Source organism: Hypanus sabinus, chromosome X2, assembly GCF_030144855.1.
Source record: "Hypanus sabinus isolate sHypSab1 chromosome X2, sHypSab1.hap1, whole genome shotgun sequence".
Lineage (NCBI taxonomy): Eukaryota > Metazoa > Chordata > Chondrichthyes > Myliobatiformes > Dasyatidae > Hypanus > Hypanus sabinus.
In genome coordinates, this window is record NC_082739.1 from 38,874,907 (window position 1) to 38,897,545 (window position 22,639).

Sequence of the window (22,639 nt, forward strand, 5' to 3'; positions counted from 1 at the left end):
ACATGTTATTGGAAGCCTCATAGCCTGAGTAATCTGATTGTGTGGGCGGTGCCTCTGGCGTTGCCCCTATGTGTCCCATAATTCCCGGGTGGGTGCCCGGATGTGGACGGTGGAGGATGGCGGCGCCCAGGGCAGCGGACTCTCCGAGTCGGAGCTGGCCGAGCGCGGCGGCTGATACCCCACTGGAAATAGTAGCCCCCACCTGGTCAGAGGTAGTGGGTGATCCAGTCAGCGAACCCCCGACCCCTAGTTGGACCAGCGTGGTGGTTGAAAACCCCGCGCCCAGCCCTAGCCGGCCGCCCGCCTGCCGCGGTATCTCCTGGACTCCGGCCGAAACCAACGCGCTGATCGCGGTGTGGGGTGACGAACGGCTGCAGGACGTGCTGGAGGGCAACCTGCGCAACTCTCACATCTTCGACAGGATCTCGCAGGCCCTTCGTGAAATGGGTTACGAGAGAAGCGCCAACCAGTGCAAGGAGCGTATCAAGGTACCAAGTCTCCTGACGAGTAAAACTAACTAGCGCACACATAACAGTAATCCTCTTCCAATCCTGATGAGGTGTTTCGGTTCCCAAATGTCGACTGTTCGTTTCCCTCCATAGATGCTGCCTGACCTGCTGTGTACCTCCAGCTTTTTTTCTGTGTGTTGCTCAAGATTTCCAGTGTCCGCAGAATCTCTTGAGTAACCTATAACCAGTGTCTTCAAGGTACCTTGTAAGTAGTAATGAAGTAAATCGGGCACACCTCTGTTTCTTCAAGTAGCATCCAAAACTAATTAATCCTTGCAGCTTGAACCATGATTATCATTTTTAATGATCTAGTTTGACAATTTGCAAGATCCCTTTTTCAATTTTGTATTCTCATAAACGGTTATGTTGCATTTGTTCTGGAAATGGCACAAACCAAAACGATCAATAAACTTGTTTATTCCACAGAGATGTTACAATATAGGTTGTTTTCAGTTCATCAAGTTGATACTAACACTATTCAACAGCGGTTCGGCTCTTGAACCTAGCTTCATGGTTACCATTAATACTAGCTTTTTATTCCAGATCTATTTTAATCCCTGGAATTTAAATTACATATGTGTTTTAATAGAATACAAACCTGCGAATCAATAATCCACATCTTACAGTCTAACATTATGCTACTTTTTCCCCATTCTGAGCTTACAGCTGACTTAATTTATACTCACAAATGCCAGAGCCTAGCATGATTTATCTACGCATTCTCAGTGTCCTATAGTTCTGTTGCCAGTGGATTTAAAGTTTTCCTCAATCATAAATTATTCCCTTTTATTATGGAGTAATTTCTAATCACTAGGTTGTAGACTGAAACCCTTAGCTTATTCTTTGTGTCAGGATTTTTTTGTTGCAGTTTACTTCACTTCCCTATTTTGTCATCAGTGTCTTCAAGTGATCTCATTCCCAATTTTCAAAGCCCCCATGCATTTGAAATTGAAGCTAAGTTTGTAGCTTCACAAGCAAATACATCACCACAGCGATTAATTTCAAGAAAGTAATGTAATTGTTATCTTCACCCAAGACTGACTTTTTTAAAACTTGTTTTTAATCTTTGTAGTTCATTTGACACTGCTGATCAGCCTTGCACATTTATCCCCTCTGGAATGTGTCCAGGTCTTGAGTGATTCTTATGGCTGTCTCCAGAACTGACTGCAGTATTCAAGGTGTGGTCTGTGGCGTGTTGTGCAGCTTGGGAAAGTCATCTTCCAAGTTATTCTCAATTGTTTAAGCTATATGTTTGCATAATATTTTACTTGAATGTTGCCATTCTGTCATTAGACAAATTTCTCCCATCTTTATTTGGTTATTTCAGTACAGTTTGTTTCTATTTTATAATGGTATAATTTTAAAATATTTGTTAAATCTACCCAGTTATACTTTATCCAGCTCATGTAGTTCCTAAGTATTTGCCTGTATTTTTCATATTTTAGTATTATCTGTGATTTCAAGCAGTTAATTTGCTTTTTTTAAAATTCAAGGCTATTGTTTCAAGAAGAATCTCATGGGCACAGCAAGCTAGAAAGTATTTTAAATGCCAAGTTTTTTTTATTTAATGGTGATGCATTTGCCATTTGAGGTATTGAGTTCGGATTATTTTGCATCTTGATGTCAGTCTGTTAGCTGGAAAGTAAGGCCTATTCCAGGAATGCAAGCAGATACAGGTGAAACCAATGATACTGTAATACAGGACTGTAATGTTTTCTGAGGGAAATGTTTGAATAACATGTCAACCAAGAAATTTAGAGAAATGTGAGTGCTCCATTTCACTGTTCTGTATTTGTCAGTGATTTGGTTAACACATTTTCCACTTGTCAATTTTTTTTGCCTTTCAATAGAGGCAATCTTTTTGTGGTATCTAATAGTTCTGAAGCAATTGGTGTACTGAGATCAAAGATGAAATATAAATTCATTTTTTCTTCCAAATTGTACTTTTCATTTTTACCGTAAATGATATTTTAGAGAACCTGTACCCTTCTTTAAATTAAATATAGGTGAAACATGAGAGTTTGTACCAATATGTATCAGCTATTAAATGGTTATTCATAATGGATTAATTAGCCACTGTATAATCTTGTGAATAGACCTTTTATGGATAGGGCCTTCAAATACAAGCAACAATGTAGATGAAAGTGCAAGGCTTTTACTTTTGTATATTCAAACATCTTAAGCGTTTTTAAAAATAGTATTTCGAACTTGCAGAGCTCAGGAGCAATAAAAAAAACACGGTGTTCAGCTGGTCAGTCAGCATCTATAAAGAAAATTAAATTCATACTTTGGGAATTTTTTAGGTTTATCATAAAACATAGTGATGTTAATGTTTAACTAGCAAGTTTAATATTTATAGGCAAATGTTAAATTAGTTCAGTTCCATTCTTTTTTCAGCTCAGGATTTTAAATTTTCATTGAGGTCCATTTCACAAAAGAAGAAATCAAGTATGATGGATTCCTTGAGTGTGACATTTGGTAATTTAATAGATGATTATTAGGATCTGATAACTAAAGGCATTTTAGTCCTTTTATTTGAAATGAAAGGATCATTAGCTAAGAGCCAACAATGAACAGCTCGTATATCATCTCAATAGTCAAATAATTAATATCTTGTCTTACTAAAGTTTTGAAGTTATAACTATAAAAGTGCAAATTACAACTTTATCCAGTATGTATGTTTCATTCTGTTCTCAAACAAGTGGCTGAATGGAAGGTAAACTTGTACTCCTGTAGCATCTTGATGCACCCAAAAGTATTTCACCGATGCCCTGTATGTATGAGGTCATTGTTGTAATGTAGATATACATTAGGATATGCAGCACAATCTGACGTCTAGGAAAATTACCTGTATGTTGATGAGAAATTCAACTATGCAGCATGCCTTTTAAGTGTAAGTTATTAATTGATCTACAGTCTGGATTGGGTAAAGTACAATGAAGCCTTTAACTGTCCATGCATAAAGCAATGACAAAATAACTTGTAACCACAATGGATCACACAATGGATGAGTATGACCAGCAGGAGAAGCCCTACAGCTGTGCTTTGTAAAGGAAGCAGTTATTTGTAGGGTGGCGGTTGATTTGGAAGAGAGCTTGTTGCTTCAGGGTTGAACCACAAGGGTTATCAGTCCCTGAATGTATGGGTTTATGTGTGCCAACACAAGTCATCATGGTTAATTCTGTGCTTTCAGTTCCTTCGCAGTTTCAGCTGAGGAAGTTTGCTGTGCCCAATGTTTCATTTTAGACAGGAGAATATCTGTTGGAGATCAGGTCTCTGGTCTTTATTGGTCATCCCATTGCATTCTTTGCTCCTGGATATGCTACAGAAACAATTGCAATCTCGGGTATGGAGACACCAAAAGCTTAATGGACAGTTTTATTTAGATCGGGTTCCTAACCTTTCTTATGCTGTGGACCCCTACCATTAACTGAGGGGTCTGTGGACCCCTCACACCTTCCCATGTGCAACAATAATAGGAGTAGGAGAAAGAAGGCAATAAATACTGACAAAATGGTTTCCATTGATTTGCTATAATACCCTGTATGTTCACCTTAGAACCCTGTTCCTGCATGTTTGGTCACATTGAATTCGTCCAGTGCTAAGTGCAACAGGGTCTTGTAACTAATTAAACTGAAGAGATGAAGAGTAGTTGTGATTGTAATGACTAGTAGTGAGCATTGTCATCATGAAAGTTTCAATATTTTGCCCATTCCTCTATCAGCAATAGAGGTGGGATGCAGGTTACCATTGAACAAAGACTTGCTGGAAGAGGCCAAAGTTCGAAGTAAATTTATTATCAAAGTACATGTATGTCACGATATACAACCCTGAGATTCATTTTCTTGCGGGTATTCACAGTGAATACAAGAAACACAATAGAATCAATGAAAGATCGCTCCCAACAAGATGGACAAACAACTAATGTGCAAATACAAAGAGAAAGATGAAAAAATAAGTATCGAGAACATGAGATGAAGAGTCCTTGAAAGTGAGTCAGTAGCTGTGGAAACAGTTCAGTGATGGGGTGAGTGAAGTTATCCCCTCTAATTTAAAAGCCTGATGGTTGAGTGTTAAAATTGTTCCTTATCCTGGTGATATGAGTCCTGAGGCTCCTGATGCAACAGTAAGAAGAGAGCATGACCTGGATGCTGGGGTCCCTGATGATGAATGCTGCTTTCCTGCGTCTGTGCTCAGTGGTGGGGAGGGCTTTACCCATGATGGTTTGGGCTGTATCCGCTAGTTTTTGTAGGATTTTCCATTCAGGAACATTGGTGTTTCCATACCAGGCTATAATGTAACCAATCAATATACTGTCCATCACATATTTATAGAAGTTTATCAAAGTTTTAGGCGACGTGCCAACCTTTGTAGACTTCTAAGAAAGTAGAGGCACTGCCATGCTTTCTTCATAATGGCACGAGGCTTGCTGGACCCAGCACAGATCCTCTGAAATGTTAACACCAAGGAATTAAAAGTGGCTGACCCTCTCCACCTCTGATCCCCGAATGAGGACGGACTCATGGACCTCCAGTGTCCTTCTGAAGACAATAATCAGCTCCTTGGTCTTGCTGACATTGAAGGCAAGACTGTTGTTGTGGCATGAGTCAGCCAAATTTTCAATCTCCCTTCTGTATGCTGAATCAACACCAGCTTTGATTCACCTAATGGCAATGGTGCCATCAGCAAACAAATATGGCATTGGAGCTTTGCTTAGCCTCACAGTCAAAAGTGTAAAGCGAATAGAGCAGGGGGCTAAGCACATAGCCTTGGGTTGCACCTGTGCTGATGTATATCGTGGGTGTGAAAGCTTATTGGAGACACCGTGAAAGGCTCAGCTTACCATATGAAGCAATTTGGATATCTGCTGGGTATAGATTTGGGGGAAAGTTCTTTGTCATAAAACACCCACAGCAGTGACGGTCGCTGTGCTGAATTCTCCTGTTTTTGCACTGCAGTCTGACATTGAATGAATTGTCTTATTACTTACATCCTTCACACCCACACACAAGTAAAAACCTTTATGTTGCATCTCCGTCTAAATGTGCAACTAATAGTAATTTGTAGTAAATAGTATTTACAACAGGACAGTCAATATAACATAGAAATAGAATTGTATCAGCATGAATTAATCAGTCTGATGGCCTGGTGGAAGAAGCTGAACCGGAGCCTGTTGGTCCTGACTTTTGTGCTGCGGTACCATTTTCTGAATGGTAGCAGCTGGACCAGTTTGTGGTTGGGGTGACTTGGGTCCCCAGTGGGGCCCTTTTTACACACCTGTCTTTGTAAATGTCCTGAATAATGGGAAATTCACATCTACAGATGTGCTGGGCTGTCTGCACCATTCTCTGCAGAGTCCTGTGATTGAGGGAAGTACAGTTCCCATATCAGGCGGTGATGCAGCCAGTCAGGATGTTTTCAATTGTGCCCTATAGAAAGTCTGTAGGATTTGGAGACCCATACCAAACTTCCTCAACTGTTGGAGTGAAAGAGGTGCTGTTGTTCCTTTTTATTTCACCCAACAGCCAATATGTACAGACCATGTGAGATCCTCGGTGATGTGTATGCCAAGGAACTAATAGCTTTTCACCCTCTCAACCCCAGATCCATTGATGTCAATTGGGGTTACTCCATCTCCATTCTTCCTGTAGTCCACAACCAGCTCCTTTTGTTTTAGTTTTCTTGACACCACTGTGTCAGGGTGATGAATTTTGCTCTGAAGGCTATCTTATTATTATTTGAAATTAGGCCAATCAGTGTAATATCAGCAAGTTTAATTAGCAGATTAGAACTGTGGGTGGCGACACAGACATGGTTATACAGAGGGTAAAGGAGAGGGCTTAGGATCTAGCCCTGAGGGGCAGTGGTGAGGGAGCACGCTCTTACCACCCTGCTGGCGATCTGACAGATAGTCCAAGATCTCGCTGCACAAGGCATGGTAGAGGCTAAGTTCACTGAGCTTCTTGTCGAGTCTGGGTGGAATTACGGAGTTGAAAGCTGAACTGTAGTCCAAGAACAACATTCTCACATAAGCATCCCTCTTCTCCAGATGTCTAAGGACCTTGTGCAGAGCTGTGGCTTTTGTGTCATCTGTCGATTGGTTGTGTCAGTAGGCAAATTGTAGGGGGTCCAGTGTGGGAGCCAGCATGCTGCAGGTGTAGTTCTTGACCAGCCTCTCAAAGCATTTGCTTATTATTGAGATGAGTGTGACAGGACGCCAGTAGTTCAGGCATATTTGCTTTGGCCTTTTTAGGCTCAGGGACAATGGTGGATGTTTTGAAGAAGGAGGGCACTCTACACTGGAAGAGGGAGATATTTAAAATCTTGGAATGTGCATGTATCAATTTTTAGCTGAATTGAATCAGAATCACGTTTGTTATCAGCCATATTTAGTGAAATTTGTTTTGCAGTAGTAGTACAATGCAATACATAAATTATAATAAAGATAACAAATGAAGTAGTGCAAAAAGAGAGCAAAAATAGTGAGGTAATGTTCATGGGTTCATTGTCCATTCAGAAATCTGATAGCGGAGAGGAAGAAGCTGTTCCCAAAATGTTGAGTGTGTGTCTTCAGGCTCCTGTACCACCTCTCAGATGGTACTAATGAGATGTAGGCATGTCCTAGGTGATGAGGGCATTTAATGATGGTTACTGCCTTTGAGGTATAGCCTTTTGAAGATGTCCTCAGTGGTGTGGAGACTAGTGCCAATGATAGAATGGCTGAGTTTTCAACCCTCTGCAGCTTTTTCTGATCCTTTGCACTGGCCCTTCCAAACCAGATGGTGATGCAACCAGTTAGAATGCTCTCTGTGGTACATTTGTAGAAATTTGTTAGTCTTTGGTGACATACTAAATTTCTTCAAACTCCTAATGAAATGTAGTCCTTGGTGTGCCACCTTCATAATTGCAACAATATGTTGAACCCAGGGTAGACCTTCAGGTATGTTGCCACCCAGGAGCTTGAAGCTGCTCACCCTTCCATTGTTGACTCCTCGATGAGGACTGGTTCATGTCCCCTAAATTTCCCCCTCCTTGAAGTCTGCAGTCAGTTCTTTGGTCTTACTGACATTGAGTGCAAGGTTATTGTTGTGACACCATTTAACCAGCCATCTATCTTACTCATGTACGCCTCCTTGTCATTATCTGAGATTCTGTTGACAACTGTTGTATCATCAACAAACTTATAGATTATGCTTGTGCCTAGCCACATAATCTTGTATGGCACGAATTGTAGAACTACATGAAAGCTGTGTCTGAGAATGGAATGAACATCTATTGCTTTTTACTATAGAATCAAGATGAACAAAAAAATGCAGTATTCTCATTTTGAAATGTCTTCCCTTTCCTGGGTGCTTACTCAATCATCAACATGAATATTCCCTCACCACAAGTACCAAAGTGGGGCCAGGTTTCTGACTACTCTGCAAATAACATGAACAGTACATGTTGATCTCTTTGGGACCTGGGCCCCAAGACCCGTGAGCAATGGCATGGAGGCATTCATAGCTCCACAGAGGTACTCCTGCCATATTACAGTCTGCCTGTTAATGATTGTTATATTATCCCCTCCAAAAATAGTAATCTCCAAAGTCAAGTAATGCTAGATGCCAAAATTTCTGGGCCTCCAATCAGCATCAGAGTGGTTCAGTATTTCAAGCTGTCTGTATTCTCTCAGTGCAAATATTCCATAAGCTGTTACTTGACCAACTTATTTTACAAACACAAAAGATTTTGCAGATCCTGGAAATCTAGAGCAACATGCACAAAATGTCAGAGGAACTCAACATGCCAGGCAGCATCTATGGACAGGAGTAAACATTCACTGTTGTGGGCCGCGACTCTTCATTAGGAGTTAATCCCTCTGGTCTGGGCTTGAAATGTCAACCGTTTATTCTTCTCAGCAGATGCTGCCTGACCTGCCGAGTTCCTTCAGCATCTTGTGCTTGTTGCAATTAATTTTATATCATGTTGTCCTCATAGCTGCATCCAAATTGATGAATGAGTGTTCTTTGAATATGAAGCAGGTGGCAGGTTACCATAAAGGATGGTGCTGGCCTAACTTAAGATTGTAGTATCTTGTCATGAGTGGAAGAAAGACTGGATTGACTAGACTTATACTCACTGGAATTTAGAAGATTGAGGGGGGATCTTATTGAAACGTATAAAATTCTAAAGGGATTGGACAGACTAGATGCAGGAAGATTGTTTCCGATGTTGGGGAAGTCCAGAACGAGGGGTCACAGTTTAAGGATAAAGGGGAAGCCTTTTAGGATCGAGATGAGGAAAAACTTCTTCACACGGAGAGTGGTGAATCTGTGGAATTCTCTGCCACAGGAAACAGTTGAGGCCAGTTCATTGGCTATATTTAAGAGGGAGTTAGATATGGCCCTTGTGGCTAAAGGGATCAGGGGGTATGGAGAGAAAGCAGGTACAGGGTTCTGAGTTGGATGAATAGCCATGATCATACTGAATGGCGGTGCAGGTTCGAAGGGCCAAATGGCCTACTCCTGCACTTATTTTCTATGTTTCTATGAAGCAATCTAAACTACCTGCTTGATTGACAACTGCTAAAGCTGCAGAGGTGGGAGCATGAAATTAGTCATCCTAAGGAAGAACTGATAGTTAATCCGTGGATATATGGGCAATTCACTGGCCATGCCAACATTTGATATAGCAATTTACTGATTGCACATCACTTAGTGTCATAACAGACTCAAAGGTCATGGCAACAGGTGACATGAACAGCTGGGTGGCAGCAAGTTGTGTTTTGTGGCAGAAGTTGGTGGATCCAAGCCAGCAGTGCACGACTGTGGAATCTGTAACTTCTGTTGTCATGTAGTACCATGATCAAACTTGTGCATATTGCCGTGGAGCTGGATGCTGTAGACTATTTTTCAGGTGGGAGTTTTGCTGAAAAGTCCCACTTTAAACTGCTGTTGGTAATCTGGTGATTCCCCAGGATATTGATTTTGTGGAACTTGGAGATGGTATTGCCATGAAATGTCAAGAATTTGTTGAGTTAGGCTGCCTTGGAACCATTGCCTAGTGTTTCATGACTAGATGTTGCCTCTTGAAATGGTACTGTCTTTTTGGTGATGGTACTCCCACAAGTGATGGGAGGGAATAGTGATGGTGATGATGAAATGGTGACATTTTTCCAAGTTGGGATGATATACAACTTGGAGGGAAATGTACATTTGATGGTCTTCCCATGTACATAAAACCCCATTTGAGGCTGCCTGTTTGGAAGGTGCTATGTGCATAGTGATGGGAGGGTCATGTTTGGGCCAAACGGATGCTGTGGTTTAGAAGACATGGAATGAGGCGCAGCAAAGAGGGATGTGAAGAAGGTGATGGTGTATTGGCATACTGTTACTGGTGATCACCATGTGTGAGGGTAATCGGGTGCCTGTTCTTGTGTCTGTGTTGTTGTACTACTTATGAAAGCTTGCTTAAATTAACCAGGGTTGGTGTCTTGGTGTAGGATCACTTTCAAAAACTACGCATTAAGACCTGAAGAAATGGGGTGGTTTGTTGTGTGGAGAGAGAATGTAGGGGAAATATTTGAAGTAAATTTATTATCAAAGTACATGTATGTCACCATATGCTACCAAGATATTTATTTTCTTGTAGGTATTCACAATAAATACAAAAAACATGGTAGAATTAAAGAAAAACTGCACACAACAAAGACCGACGAACAACGACAAACTGTTCAAATCCAAGAAAGGAAAAACAAATAACGAGTTGTAAAGTTCTTATAAGTGACTTCATAGGTATTGAAATTAGTTGTGTTGGGGTGAATGGCGTTATCCCCTCAGGTTCAAGAGCCTGATGGTTGAGGGGTAATAGCTGTTCCTAAACCTAATGGTGTGGGACTTGAGGCTCCTGTAACTCCCTCCTGATGGTGGTAGTGAGAAGAGAGCATGGCTGAGATGGGGGTTTTTGATGATGGATGCTGCTTTCCTGAGACAGCGTTCCTTGTAAATGTGCTCAATGATGGGGAGAGCTTTACTGGGCTGTATCCACTACTTTTTGTAGGCTTTTCCATTCAAGAACATCGGTGCTCCCATACCAGGCTGTGATGCAACCAGTCAGTATACTCTCCACTGAGTATCTGTAGAAGTTGTCAAAGTTTTACATGACATGCCAAATCTGCGCAAACCTCTAAAACTAGAGGCACTGCTGTATAATGTCACTTGCGTGCAGGACCCAGAACAGATCTTCTGAAATAATGCTGGGGAGTTGCTGACCTCCCCACCTCTGATCCCCTGATTAGAACTGACTCATGAACTTCGGGTTTCCTCCTGCTGTAGTTAATAATCGGCTCCTTGGTCTTGCTGACATTGAAAGGTTGTTGTGGCACCACTCAACTAGATTTTCAATCTTCCCCCAGTATGCTGATTCATATCACCTTCAGTTCTGCCAATGATAGTGGTGTCATCAGCAAACATAATATATGGCAATGACGTTAATATGTCAATGAAGCTATACTGAACCTTACAGTCATGTGTAAAACAAGTAGAGCAGAGGGTTAAGCAAACAACCTAGTAGTGCGCCTGTGTGGTGATTGAGGAGGAGATGTTTTGCTATCTGAACTATGGTCTACAAGTGAGGAAGTCAAGGATCCAATTGCATTAGGGGCTATTGAAGCCAAGGTTTTGGAGCTTATTAATTAGTTTTGAGAGGATAATAGTGCTGAATATACCAGAACATTTTCTACCTAGCGGTGTTAAATCCTGAACTTCCTGGAAAAAAATGCTTTGATTTAAAAAGTTGTAGGCCTTGCTTGCATTTCTGAATAAAAAAAAGACAACTAACTGAACAATGCTCTCTGGGCTCTTTTTGAACCTGCACATTCCAAGGCAGGTACCAGTGGAGCCATGTTAACAATTAAGCCAGCAGCTGCTACCTTGTGTCTCAGTAAGTACCATAATAAAAAAAACTGATTTACAAGCAAAATGCTATCTAAAAATAGCCTGCATCTCAACAGTGTGGAGCCCTACCATTAGTATTAAATTTGATTCATTCATGGCATGAGGAGGCAAAGTCTGGCAATTATTGCTAAATTCTAGTTAAAAGCATTGCCCTACAAATGGAACCAAGGAGAGACCATGTCACCTAGTCCAGCTTTGGCATTCAGTATCATGTCTGTCTAATCCATTTTGTTGCTTGTTCCCATAAACTGGTGATTCCCTTTGTATTTAAAATGTCTTTTTCTCTTGTCCTTTAATATCTATTAATAGTAGAGCCACAACCCTGTTGGGTAGAGAGTTCCAAGGAATTGCTGCCTTCTGTAAAACAAAAAAAATTCTCATTTTGGATCTAATGATTATTCCATGCCTTGAGGTAATGCATGTAGTACTGATTTCCCAGTGAGTAGAAATGGTATCTCAGTATCTTGCCCTGCCATTCTTTCTTGTAATCAATGCGGGCTTCTCATTCTTCTAAATTCCAGTGAAGATAGTTTGTCTATTTTATAGGATAGTCCCCTACCCCAACTGTTAATTATTCTAAGTTCCACAGATTCAGTGCAAGTATATTCTTTAGGTTTATAGATTAAAATGATACACCAATGAGTGCTTACTAAAGCACCATGCAATCTCAGCAAGACTTTCTCACTTCTGTAAGTGCCAACTACCATGGTCCATTCCAATTCCTTGTGTAGCTGCATGTTTACTTTCTGTATTGCGTGAACCACACCAGCCCAAGAGCTCCCTCGAAAACAATTGCTCTTTTTTCAGTTAAAAATTATTGTAATGTAACTACTACAATAAATAATCAGTCCCTCTAAAGTGATCACATCTTGGTCAAATGGCAAGGGATGACCAACCTCTTTGTCTGAAGGATGTTGGTGTGCCAGGTGAATGTTTTAATCTGTTAGTTTCATGGTTTTACTAACTTTTTATTCTATTTTGTTTAATTATTTTTAAATTTCTAGTTGTCATTGGGATTTGAACTTGTAATCTCTGTATCATTAATCCACATACTGCAATCCTCATCCAATATTTCAATATCTATAGTATCATAGCTCGTAAATCAGCATGGAGCATCTACTTTTGAAATCCTGACTATGTAATTTGAAGGTAAGAAAAGCTAGAATGCATTTGAAGTTGCTCAATTTTTGGCCAGCTGGAAATTGGTATGTATTTGAAAGGACACTGTAATTTTTTTTGGTGGGGGGGTGGAATAAGACTGTGGAAAGAGTCATGAATTTCGAGATAAAAGTATAATAAAGGGGGCACTTTCGCCATATCAGCTGTAATCAAAACAATGTAGTGGTAATAAGTAAGTTGCTCCCCATGCTTTATTTGGTGCCTCGGGCAGCAACCTTGCCATTTCTTGACACTCAACCCAGCACAGGTGGAACTCGTGCAAGGAGCCAGCCAAATTCAATCCCGGGACCTCTCGTTCCAATGTCTGGGTGCAGATACCACTGCACCACTGACACAGACAGTGGTGGTAACAATTGGGTATGATAATAGCCATCCTGTTCATTTGGGTAGATAACTGAAGTAATAAATCGGTGCGAGGTTGAATCCTACCTTGGTGGTCCTAAGATGATCTCAGGTAGAATGCGAGTGAAGAGCAAGAATCAATAGTGTGTCATTGAGTACTATTTACCATCACTTTTCTTGTTACTTTTTTTAGATTGCCATTTTTTGGCACACTGGAAGGAATCAATTCCCTAGGCCTTGCTATATATGATGTAACGTCATACTTTTTATACATTTTATGTATTACTTAAGAAGTCTGTTTTGTTAGTGGACGTATAGTGTTCTGTGTAACCACATGTAAACTGAAAATATCAACATATTTAGCTAATGTGCATAACAGACTTTGAAGTCACTAATTGCTACATCACCTACAGTTATATATTTAAAGTATTCTTTGTGAATACATTGAATCAATTTAAAAATACTTGCACTAGTAGCGTACCAGAGAATGTTGGCATGTCTCTTCGAAATTTCTCTCTACTCATTTTCTTTTGAACAGAGATGAGGAAGCTTTTCATAAAAACCTACATACGAACAATTATATTGCAATGTTTACACTACAGAGACAAATCATCTAAGCGTTATTAGAGTAAAGACAGGTATGTTTTTGTATGTGGAAGTACAGAGCTCTGCACTTGAAATGTTTCCTGGCCTTTTGTCTTTGAAGTCATGGTGGGCCTTGGTCAGCATTTTCTGAGGCATTGAGTACAGGAACTAGCTGTTGCATTGATCAGATCCATTTGTGGTATCCTGCTCTATATAATAACGGCAAATTCTATTTAGTAGCTCTCCAAATATCACACATCTTTGAAGTAAACATCTGTTTTTGCTAGTTGGAAGTCTGGAACCTGGCTACTTAGTTCTACTGGCTTCAAATCCACAATAGCTTTCTCAGAAATATGCCAATAAGAGTACAGGTTTCCCCCACTATCCGAAAGTAGAACGCTCCTATGAAACCTTTCGTAAGTCTAAATGGTGTAAAGCGAAGAAGCAATTACCATTAATTTATATGGGTAAAATTTTTGAGTGTTCCCGGACCTGAAAAATAACCTACCAAATCATACCAAATAACACACAAAACCTAAAATAACACTAACATTTAGTAAAAGCAGGAATGATATGATAAATACACAGCCTACATAAAGTAGAAATAATGTATGTATAGTGTAGTTTCACTTACCAGAATCGGGAAGACAGCGAGCACACTGGAAGGTTCATGCATTTTTCTATCATACAGTTCTTCGTAAGCACGCCAAACATCCTGCAAACCTGCCCTAAACCTACGCGCCCTTTCAAAATTAAAGTCATACTTCTCTGCAATCATTGCAGCACTGTCAATCGTAGTGAAAATCTCACGCAGTTCAAAGCTGTGGCGGCTTCATGCTGAGTGTAGTTCCTGGGGAAGGAGCTTGGCGGTGCCACTCAGCTGCTCGGAGTGCGCGCTGCCTCTGTAACGGCTCGCTGCAAAGCAAACGCTGAACGTTATTTTTGCTTTTTGCCACTCTCGTTGCTCGGGGTGCGAGCTGCCTCTATAACGGCTCGTTTCAAAACAAACGCTGAGCGCTATTTTCGCTTTTCACCATTCTTGCTGCTCAGGGTGTGAGCTGCCTCTAACGGCGCGCTGCAAAACAAACGCTGAGCGCTATTTTCGCTTTTCACCATTCTTGCTGCTCGGGGTGCGAGCTGCCTCTGTAACGGCGCGCTGCAAAACAAACGCTGAGCGCTATTTTTGCTTTTTGCCTTTTTTCATAAAAGCGAAAATCCTCCAGATTTCTTTCGGTTAGCGAAAACAGGTACTAATGTAGGTCTTTCGTAAAAGCAAAGTGGCGTAAAGTGAACTTCCGTAAAGTGGGGGATACCTATACCCTTTTTATAATGTGATCTTTCCCGGCACAGTGTCTGAAGGGCTTTTGCATTAAAAATGTATGTATGTTGAGATGAGTTGCTCATAACTTTGAATACATAGTTATGTTATCAGTACTGAGTCAATTCTTGAGAAAGGCAAATAACCAGTAAGTACTTACTTTTTGCTCTCAATAAATAAGCTCCCACTACTGCACTTGGAGAAACAAACTAAGTTCTGTTCCGTGCTTGGAGCTCTTCTGTCACTTATGCAAGTGATTGTCTGCCATGGTATAGCACTGTGGTAGGTGTGATGGTCACAGGAAAATTTTCTTTTTGTTTTTGTTTGCTCTGCATTATATAAGCAAAAGTGATTTGACTGAATCAAGTTTGTTTTTTTAAAAAAAGGATCTGAGGGGTAGGTTGCAATTGTTATAAACCAAGAACAAGGAAGGCACTCTTGATCAAGAATTGGTGATTGGGTGATCAAGTATAATGTTTTTTTTGGATTTGAGCTCAGTGGGAAGAAGAAAAATAAGGGCAGCACAGTAGCATGGTGGCTAATGTAACGCTATAGAGCGCAAGCAACCTATGTTCAATTCTGCTACTATTTGTACGTTATAAAGAGTTTGACCATGTCCTCTGCGTTGGCTTCCTCCCACATTCCAAAGGGGAGTGTGTGTGTGGGGCCAAATATTTTCAGTTCCATTCCCATTCCTGTTCCAGCATGTTGGTCTATGGCCTCTTTTGTACCAAGATGAGGCTACCATCAGGGTGGAGGAGCAACACTTTGTATTCCGTCTGGGTAGCTTCCAACCCGATGGCATTAATATCAATTTCCTCCATTAAAAATAAGTTTTACTTCCCCCTCCTCTTTTTCTATTCCCCACTCTGTCCCCTTAACTCGTCTCACCTGCCTATCATCTCCCTCTAGGTCTCTTCTTCCACCGCCCTTCTCCCTCTCCTCTCCTATCAGATTACTTCCTCTCCAGCCCTTTATCTTTCCTACCCACCTGGCTTCACCTGTCACTTCTAGCTGTCCACCTTTTCCTCTCGCCACCTTTTTATTCTGGCGTCTTTCCCCTTCCTTTCCAGTCCTGCTAAAGAGTCTCAGCCTGAAATATAGACTGCTTATTAATTTCTATAGATGCTTCCTGACCTGCTGAATTCCTCCAGCATTGTGTGTGTGTTGCTTTGGATTTTCAGCATCTGCAGACTTGTGTTTATTAGTAGTTAATTGGTCACATGGGTGTAATTGGGTGTCAGTGGTGTGGGGGTGGGAACTTATTGGGCTGGAAGGGCCTGTTACTGTGCTGTATCTCAAAATATTGTTTTAAAATCCTTCAGTTCTGGAGTTCTGAGAGAGATGAGATTTCAATTTAGTTTCTGCACGTTACTTTAACACTGCTTTTAAGGTCTGACTTATTTTCATTCCTATACAGACTCTAAAGAGATGCTATAGTCGAGTGAAGGAACGAGGTCGGGGTAAGAGAACCTGTAACTATACATTTCAGCAGCTGGAGCAGGTCTTCGGACGTGTGCCTGTTGTGTGGGAGCAACACGCCTATCAGCCTGTTCTTATTGACAGCAGTGGACTCTACCAGGACGCAAAACCAGGCACTATTAATCTGGAAGAAAGCCGGGAGGTGCAGCCAACCGAGTTGGAAGATTGGGGAAACCAAAAACAAGACTTGCTCATCAAGCAGGAGCTGCTCATGAACCAGAAGCAGGAACTGCAGTCCTACCAGAGGCAGGATCTCTCTGTATACCAGGATGCAGATGAGGATGTGGGTGAGCAACTTGTTGGCTTTGTACTTTAGAATAACTAGAAAATCTTGCATCTGTGGGATCTCTGGCATTTGAAATGGTCTTTGTGGTAGATTTAATGGTCTTGTATGGCAAAGAATCATGATGAATAAACTAATGGGATTTTCATGAGGGGAAAAAATACTGCAGTCATGCATTTTTTTTTCCAGTGACATCCAATAATTGTCCATGGATGTAAATAATTATCCATAGCTCTGAACACTTGGGTCACCTATAGCATCAGTGACCCTATCAGTGTCATTTTTATATAAAATATTAGTGTTAGAGCTTGCTGTCGTTATTGAGATCAGCTATCTAAGCATTTTGTGATTTAACTAAAATGTGATCTTGTTCCCATCTGTGAAAGTTCACATACAAAAAATAATGTGATTTGAATGTCCAATTATCTCTTTATTCTTGCTGCAAATTGTTTATGGGAATTATTGGGATATAATTGGTACAGATTCATTCAACCTTTAGTGATAGCTTTTTTAACATGTTTGCAAAATGTTAAGACCATACAAAATGAGATGCAGTCAGTGAGTTCTGATATATTGCTAAGCTGACCAATGCATTTGTCAGACTTTGAGCCTGATTGTTTTCAATGACCAACCTAAAGCTACCCTTTGATTGCTGTGCCTTATTAATGTTGTGTTCTAAAATTCATCAATCAGATATTCAGGTTGATCTATTTAAATCTTCATTAATCTTGTGGACACTGTCTCTTTTCTTACCAAAATCAAGATGCAATTGTAGTCTTCTGTTATTGAATGACCAATTGTCTCTATGGTCTAACTTAATTTAGATACACCATTAAGTTCCTCTTTGAGACAGCTGCAAGTCACAACTCTAACCTAGTTCTGGCTATACAGTACTTTGCCTCTAACACCATTTCAAAAAGTAATTAATATCATAATTGGCTGTCCATCATTATGCTTAATGGATTTTGTGTGTGAGATTTCACTGGTTTAGTAATTAGCACCTTTAAGATTGCTGCATGCTACTTGATCGCTCTTCCTTCCTAACCTATTGAAGCAGTGAAAGCCAGCACTGGCAGCCACCAATGTGAAATTTTATCTTGTGCAAAAATCAAGAGAGGATAAGTGCAGTTTCTTTCTGTCCTATTTTTCTTTCATCTTCTCCAAACTCCCACCCCATTCCATTAATAGTCCTAGATCATTGAGGATAATTACAACACACTGATAGTTTCCTGAGCTTTGCTCAGACCACACATTTCTACTAGGAATAAAGATAATCAGACAATAGCATACTTGAATGGCAGCTGGCTCTGAAGCGTAGTCTATTCCTTTGTTAGATTGTTGATTTAAACATAATTAAAGGTAGAACTTTCACTATTTTATAAAATGAGGATTCTTAACTTTTCAGTCTTCCACTTGCCCAACACTACCAGCCACATGAGAAAACAAGTGGTGTTAATTTTATGTGCAGAAAGGTTGTGGTTTCCGTAACAAATGCATTATGGTAAGATGTTAACAGAACTTGACCACATCTTGGTGGATGGTTGAAAACATTCATTGTCCCAGTTTCATTTCTTCTATGGAGGATTAGAGTGGAATTTAGTTCAAAGAAGTAAGATTTTGGGGATCTTGCATGTTATCTGTCCCAATGAAATGTATCTCAATCTTTTTTTCACTACTTCATGGTTGATTAAAGCAGGTCAATAGTGCAGATACAGTTGATTCTGATTAATTGGGACACATTGGAACTGGTGCATTTTGGCCCAATTAAGCAGCTGTCCCAATTAGCCAGAGTTTCTTGAAAATAGTGGTATAAACTGAGTAACAAATTATGTATTTAAATTGAATAAGAACAAATTGGAACACCATTAATATTACAACATGAAACTGTATTAGAATCAGATTTATTATCACCAGCATGTCATGTAATTTGTTAACTTAGCAGCAGTTCAATGCAATGCATAATATAAGAGAAAATTAAATAATTAAGTAAATCAATTACAGTATAAGTACATTGAATAGATTAGAAATTGTGCCAAAAACAGCAATAATATATATTTTAAATAATGAAGTAGTGTCCAAGAGTTTAATGTTCATTTAGGAATCTGATAGCAGAGGGGAAGAAACTGTTCCTGAATCGCTGTGTGTGTGCCTTCAGGCTTCTGTACCTCCTACCTGATGGTAACAGTGAGAAAAGGGCATGCCCTGGGTGCTGGAGGTCCTTAATAATGGACGCTTCCTTTCTGTGACACTACTCCTTAAGTATGTGCTGGGTACTTTGTAGGTCAGTACCCAAGATGGAGCCAACTAAATTTACAACCCCCTGCAGCTTCTTTCGGTCCTGTGCAGTAGCTTCCCCCCCCTCCCCCCACCAATACCAGACACTGATGCAGCCTGTCGGAATGCTCTTCATGCTATACCTATAGAAGTTTTATTTGTTGACATACAAATCTCTTGAAATTCCTAATAAAGTAAAGTCGCTGTCTTGCCTTCTTTATAACTGCATTGATATGTTGGGACCAGGTTAGATTCTCAGAGATCTTGACACCCGGGAACTTGAAACCGCTCACTCTCTGCACTTCTGATCCCTCTGAGGATTGGTGTGTGTTCCTTCGTCTTACCCTTCCTGAAGTCTACCATCATCTCTTTCGTCTTACTGAAATTGAGTGCCAGGTTGTTGCTGTGACAGCACTCCATTAGTCGGCATATCTCACTCCTTTACGCCCTCTCGTCACCTCCAGAGATTCTATCAACAATGGTTGTATCATCAGCAAACTTATTGATGGCATTTGAGCTATGCCTAGCCACGCAGTCATGGGTATATAGAGAGTAGAGCAGTGGGCTAAGCACACATTGCTGAGATGCACCAGTGTTGATCGTCAGCGAGGAGGAGATGTTGAATCAATCCGCACAGATTCTGGTCTTCCAGTTAGGAAGTAGAAGATCTCATTGCAGAGGGAGGTACAGAGGCCCAGGTTCTGCAACTTCTCAATCAGGATTCTGGGAATAATGGTATTAAATGCTGAGCTATAGTTGTTGAGCAGCATCCTGACATATGTGTTTGTGTTGTTCAGGTGGTTTAAAGCTGTGTGGAGAGCCATTGAGATTGCATCTGTCATTCACCTATTGTGGTGATAGGCAGATTGCAATGGGTCCAGGTCCTTGTTGAGGCAGGAGTTTAGTCTAGTCGTGACTAACCTCTCAAAACATTTCATCACTATAGATGTGAGTGCTAATGGGTGATAGTCATTAAGGCAGCTTACATTATTCTTCTTGGGTAGTGGTATAATTGTTGTCTCTTTGAAGCAAGTGGGAACTTGTGCCTGTAGCAGTGAGAGGTTGAAAGTGTGCATGAATACTATGGCCAGTTGGTTGGCACAGGTTTTCAGAGCCCTACCAGGTACTCCATCGGGACCTTCCGCCTTGCAAGGGTTCACTGTCTTTAAAGACAGCCTAATATTGGCTTTTAAGACAGAGATCACAGAATCTTCAGGTGTAGCAGGGACCTTCACAGCTGTAGTTGTGTTCTCCCTTTCAAAGCAGGCATAAAAGGCGTAGAGTTCATCTGGTAGTGAAGCATCCCTGCCATTCATGCTACTGTATTGAGTTTCGCTTTGTAGAAAGTAATGTCTTGCAAACCCTGCCAGAGTTGTCATACATCCGATGTCGTCTCCAACCTAATTCAAAATTGTCTCTTTGCCCTTGAAAAAGCACTCCGCAAATCATACTTGCTTTTCTGGTATAGGCCTGGGTTGCCAGACTTGAATGCCACAGATCTAGCCTTCAGCAGATGACGTACCTCCTGGTTCATCCACGGCTTTTGGTTTGGGAATGTACAGCAAGTCTTTGTAGGCACACACTCATCCACACAGGTTTTACTGAAGTCGGTAACAACTGCAGCATACTTGTCCAGGTTTGAAGATGAATCCCTGAATACAGTCCAGTCCACTGATTCAAAGCAGTCCTGTAAACACTCCTTTGCTTCCCTTACCCATACCTTCTTGGTCCTCACTACTAGTGCTGCAGTCTTCAGTTTCTGCCTATACTCAAGATGTAGAAGTACAGACAGATGATCAGACTTCCTGAAGTGAAAGCGTGGAATAGCACGGTAGACATTCTTGATGGTGGTGTAGCTATGGTCCAGTGTGTTGTTTCCTCTAGTATTGCAAGTGATCTGTTGATGGTAATTGCTTAGTGTTTTTTTTTCAGACTGGCCTGGTTAAAATCTCCCAAAACAATGGTGAAGGTGGTAGGATGCGCTGTTTCGTGCATGTTGATCCCATTGCTCAGATCATCTAAAGCCTGATTGACATTGGCCTGAGGTGGAATGTAAACTGCTACCAAAATGACCCTGGAGAACTCCCGTGGTAGGTAAAAAGGACTGCACTTACTGTTAGATACTCTAGGTCTGGTAAACAGATTTGGGACATTACTGATGTATTTGTGCACCAAAAAGAGTTGATCATGAGGCATACTCCTCCACCTCTGCTTTTAAGAGACTCTATAGATCAGCCATTCTCAACGGGGGCCCTGGCACATTTGAAGGGGGCCGCCGACTGGAAACTGTGAGAAGGGGAGTCCCAAGTGTTTATGGGGGCCCTGGTAACTGAACCGATGAAATACCCAAGCAGCAACCTTCATTGGAGTCAATAGTTTCCCTCAGATTTATAATATCTTTCCAACACACCGTTTGAATTCGGCACACCGCAGAGACGATCGCAGAGGCACTGAAGGACGATGACCTTACAGTTTATGTGAAACATCTCAAGCAGATACACAAGGATATGCAAGAAAGATTTAATGACCTGTTAAACCTCGGTATCCCGGATTGGATTTTGAATCCATTTGAAGTACAATCCACCCAAGGTGAGGCAGAAATTCAAGAGTTTGATTGCTCTTCAGAGTGATATAATTGCACGTTGTCAGTTCAGTCAGTTTCAAAAAGATTTTTGGATCAAGTGTGGTCTGCCAAATAAATTTACAACACTGTGGGGGGGGGGGGTGGGGGGAGCCCAAAGATTTTTTTATTCTCTTTCCCTCAACATATTTGGTTGAGAGCGGATTCTGTAAGGTAGTTTCCTTGACAAAATCCAGGAACAGAATTGATACTGCAACAAGAAGAGACCTCCGACTGTCATTGTCTAATTTGGAGCCCAATATCATGAAACTTCTGGAAAAGCACCAAGCTCAAGGATCGCATTAGGCCTGATAGATGTTTAATTTCATACAGTCTTTTTAAAGTTTTGTCCAGTATGTCAGAATGTTCAAGTTTTCTTAGTGTTCAATAATAAATGATTTTCTGTCTATCTGTTTGTGTTGTATCCCTGTTTGAAAGGGGGGCCCTGGAACCTGAGAAGAGCTCCTAAGGGGGCTGTGGCCAAAAAAAGGTTGAGAATCACTGCTATCGATCTATCCTGATGATGTGTCGTAAACTTGGCGATCTGAATCGCTGCATCCTTTACCGGGGGGTGGGGGGGGTTAATCAAGATACCGTGATACCGTGAAACAAAGGACACATGGTCCTAATGACCCTCTGGTTCAGCACCCTGGCTCTGAGATCATCGATTTCATTCACCAAAGACTGCACTTTTGCCAGCAAGGCAGTCAGTATTGGGAGTTTGAAACTGTTTCCTTAAACGCACTTGTCTCCCTGATCTGCAGCCACGCTTCCTCCGTGGATGCTTCCCTCAACGGCCAGTGTTTCCGTCAATTTTAAGCAGCGGTAGTTCGATTAAATGCATTAAGACATCTTTGTTGATAATAGTTCCTAATAGTTATCGAAGGAGGAAATCAATGTACGTGTCTGACGCCAGTTAGAAACTGTTTGACAACAGAGTCCTGTCGCAATTCAGCAACAAGGGAATCCCGGCTATTTTCTCAATTAGTTTTTGTTATCTAAGAGTTGTCCCAAATAAGTGGCTGCCCCGATTAACCAATGGCCCACTTAACTTGAATCCACTGTATTGCCACCATTCTTGAAGTTACAAAATTGCTTTCCTTCTGCTGC

General features: G+C 41.0%; 1 protein-coding gene across 2 annotated transcripts in view; it reads left to right on the top strand.

Annotated features, from left to right (window-relative positions):
- The first annotated feature begins 103 nt into the window (after nt 1-103).
- Nucleotides 104-22,639, top strand: part of LOC132385260 (myb/SANT-like DNA-binding domain-containing protein 2) — a 47,487-nt gene continuing 24,951 nt past the window's right edge. For both annotated transcript variants that reach the window (XM_059957277.1, XM_059957278.1), the window contains exons 1-2: nt 104-488; nt 16,291-16,639. In XM_059957277.1, the coding sequence (XP_059813260.1) occupies nt 117-488; nt 16,291-16,639 (721 nt within the window). In that variant the 5' untranslated portion in view covers nt 104-116. The remainder of the gene's footprint in view (nt 489-16,290; nt 16,640-22,639) is intronic.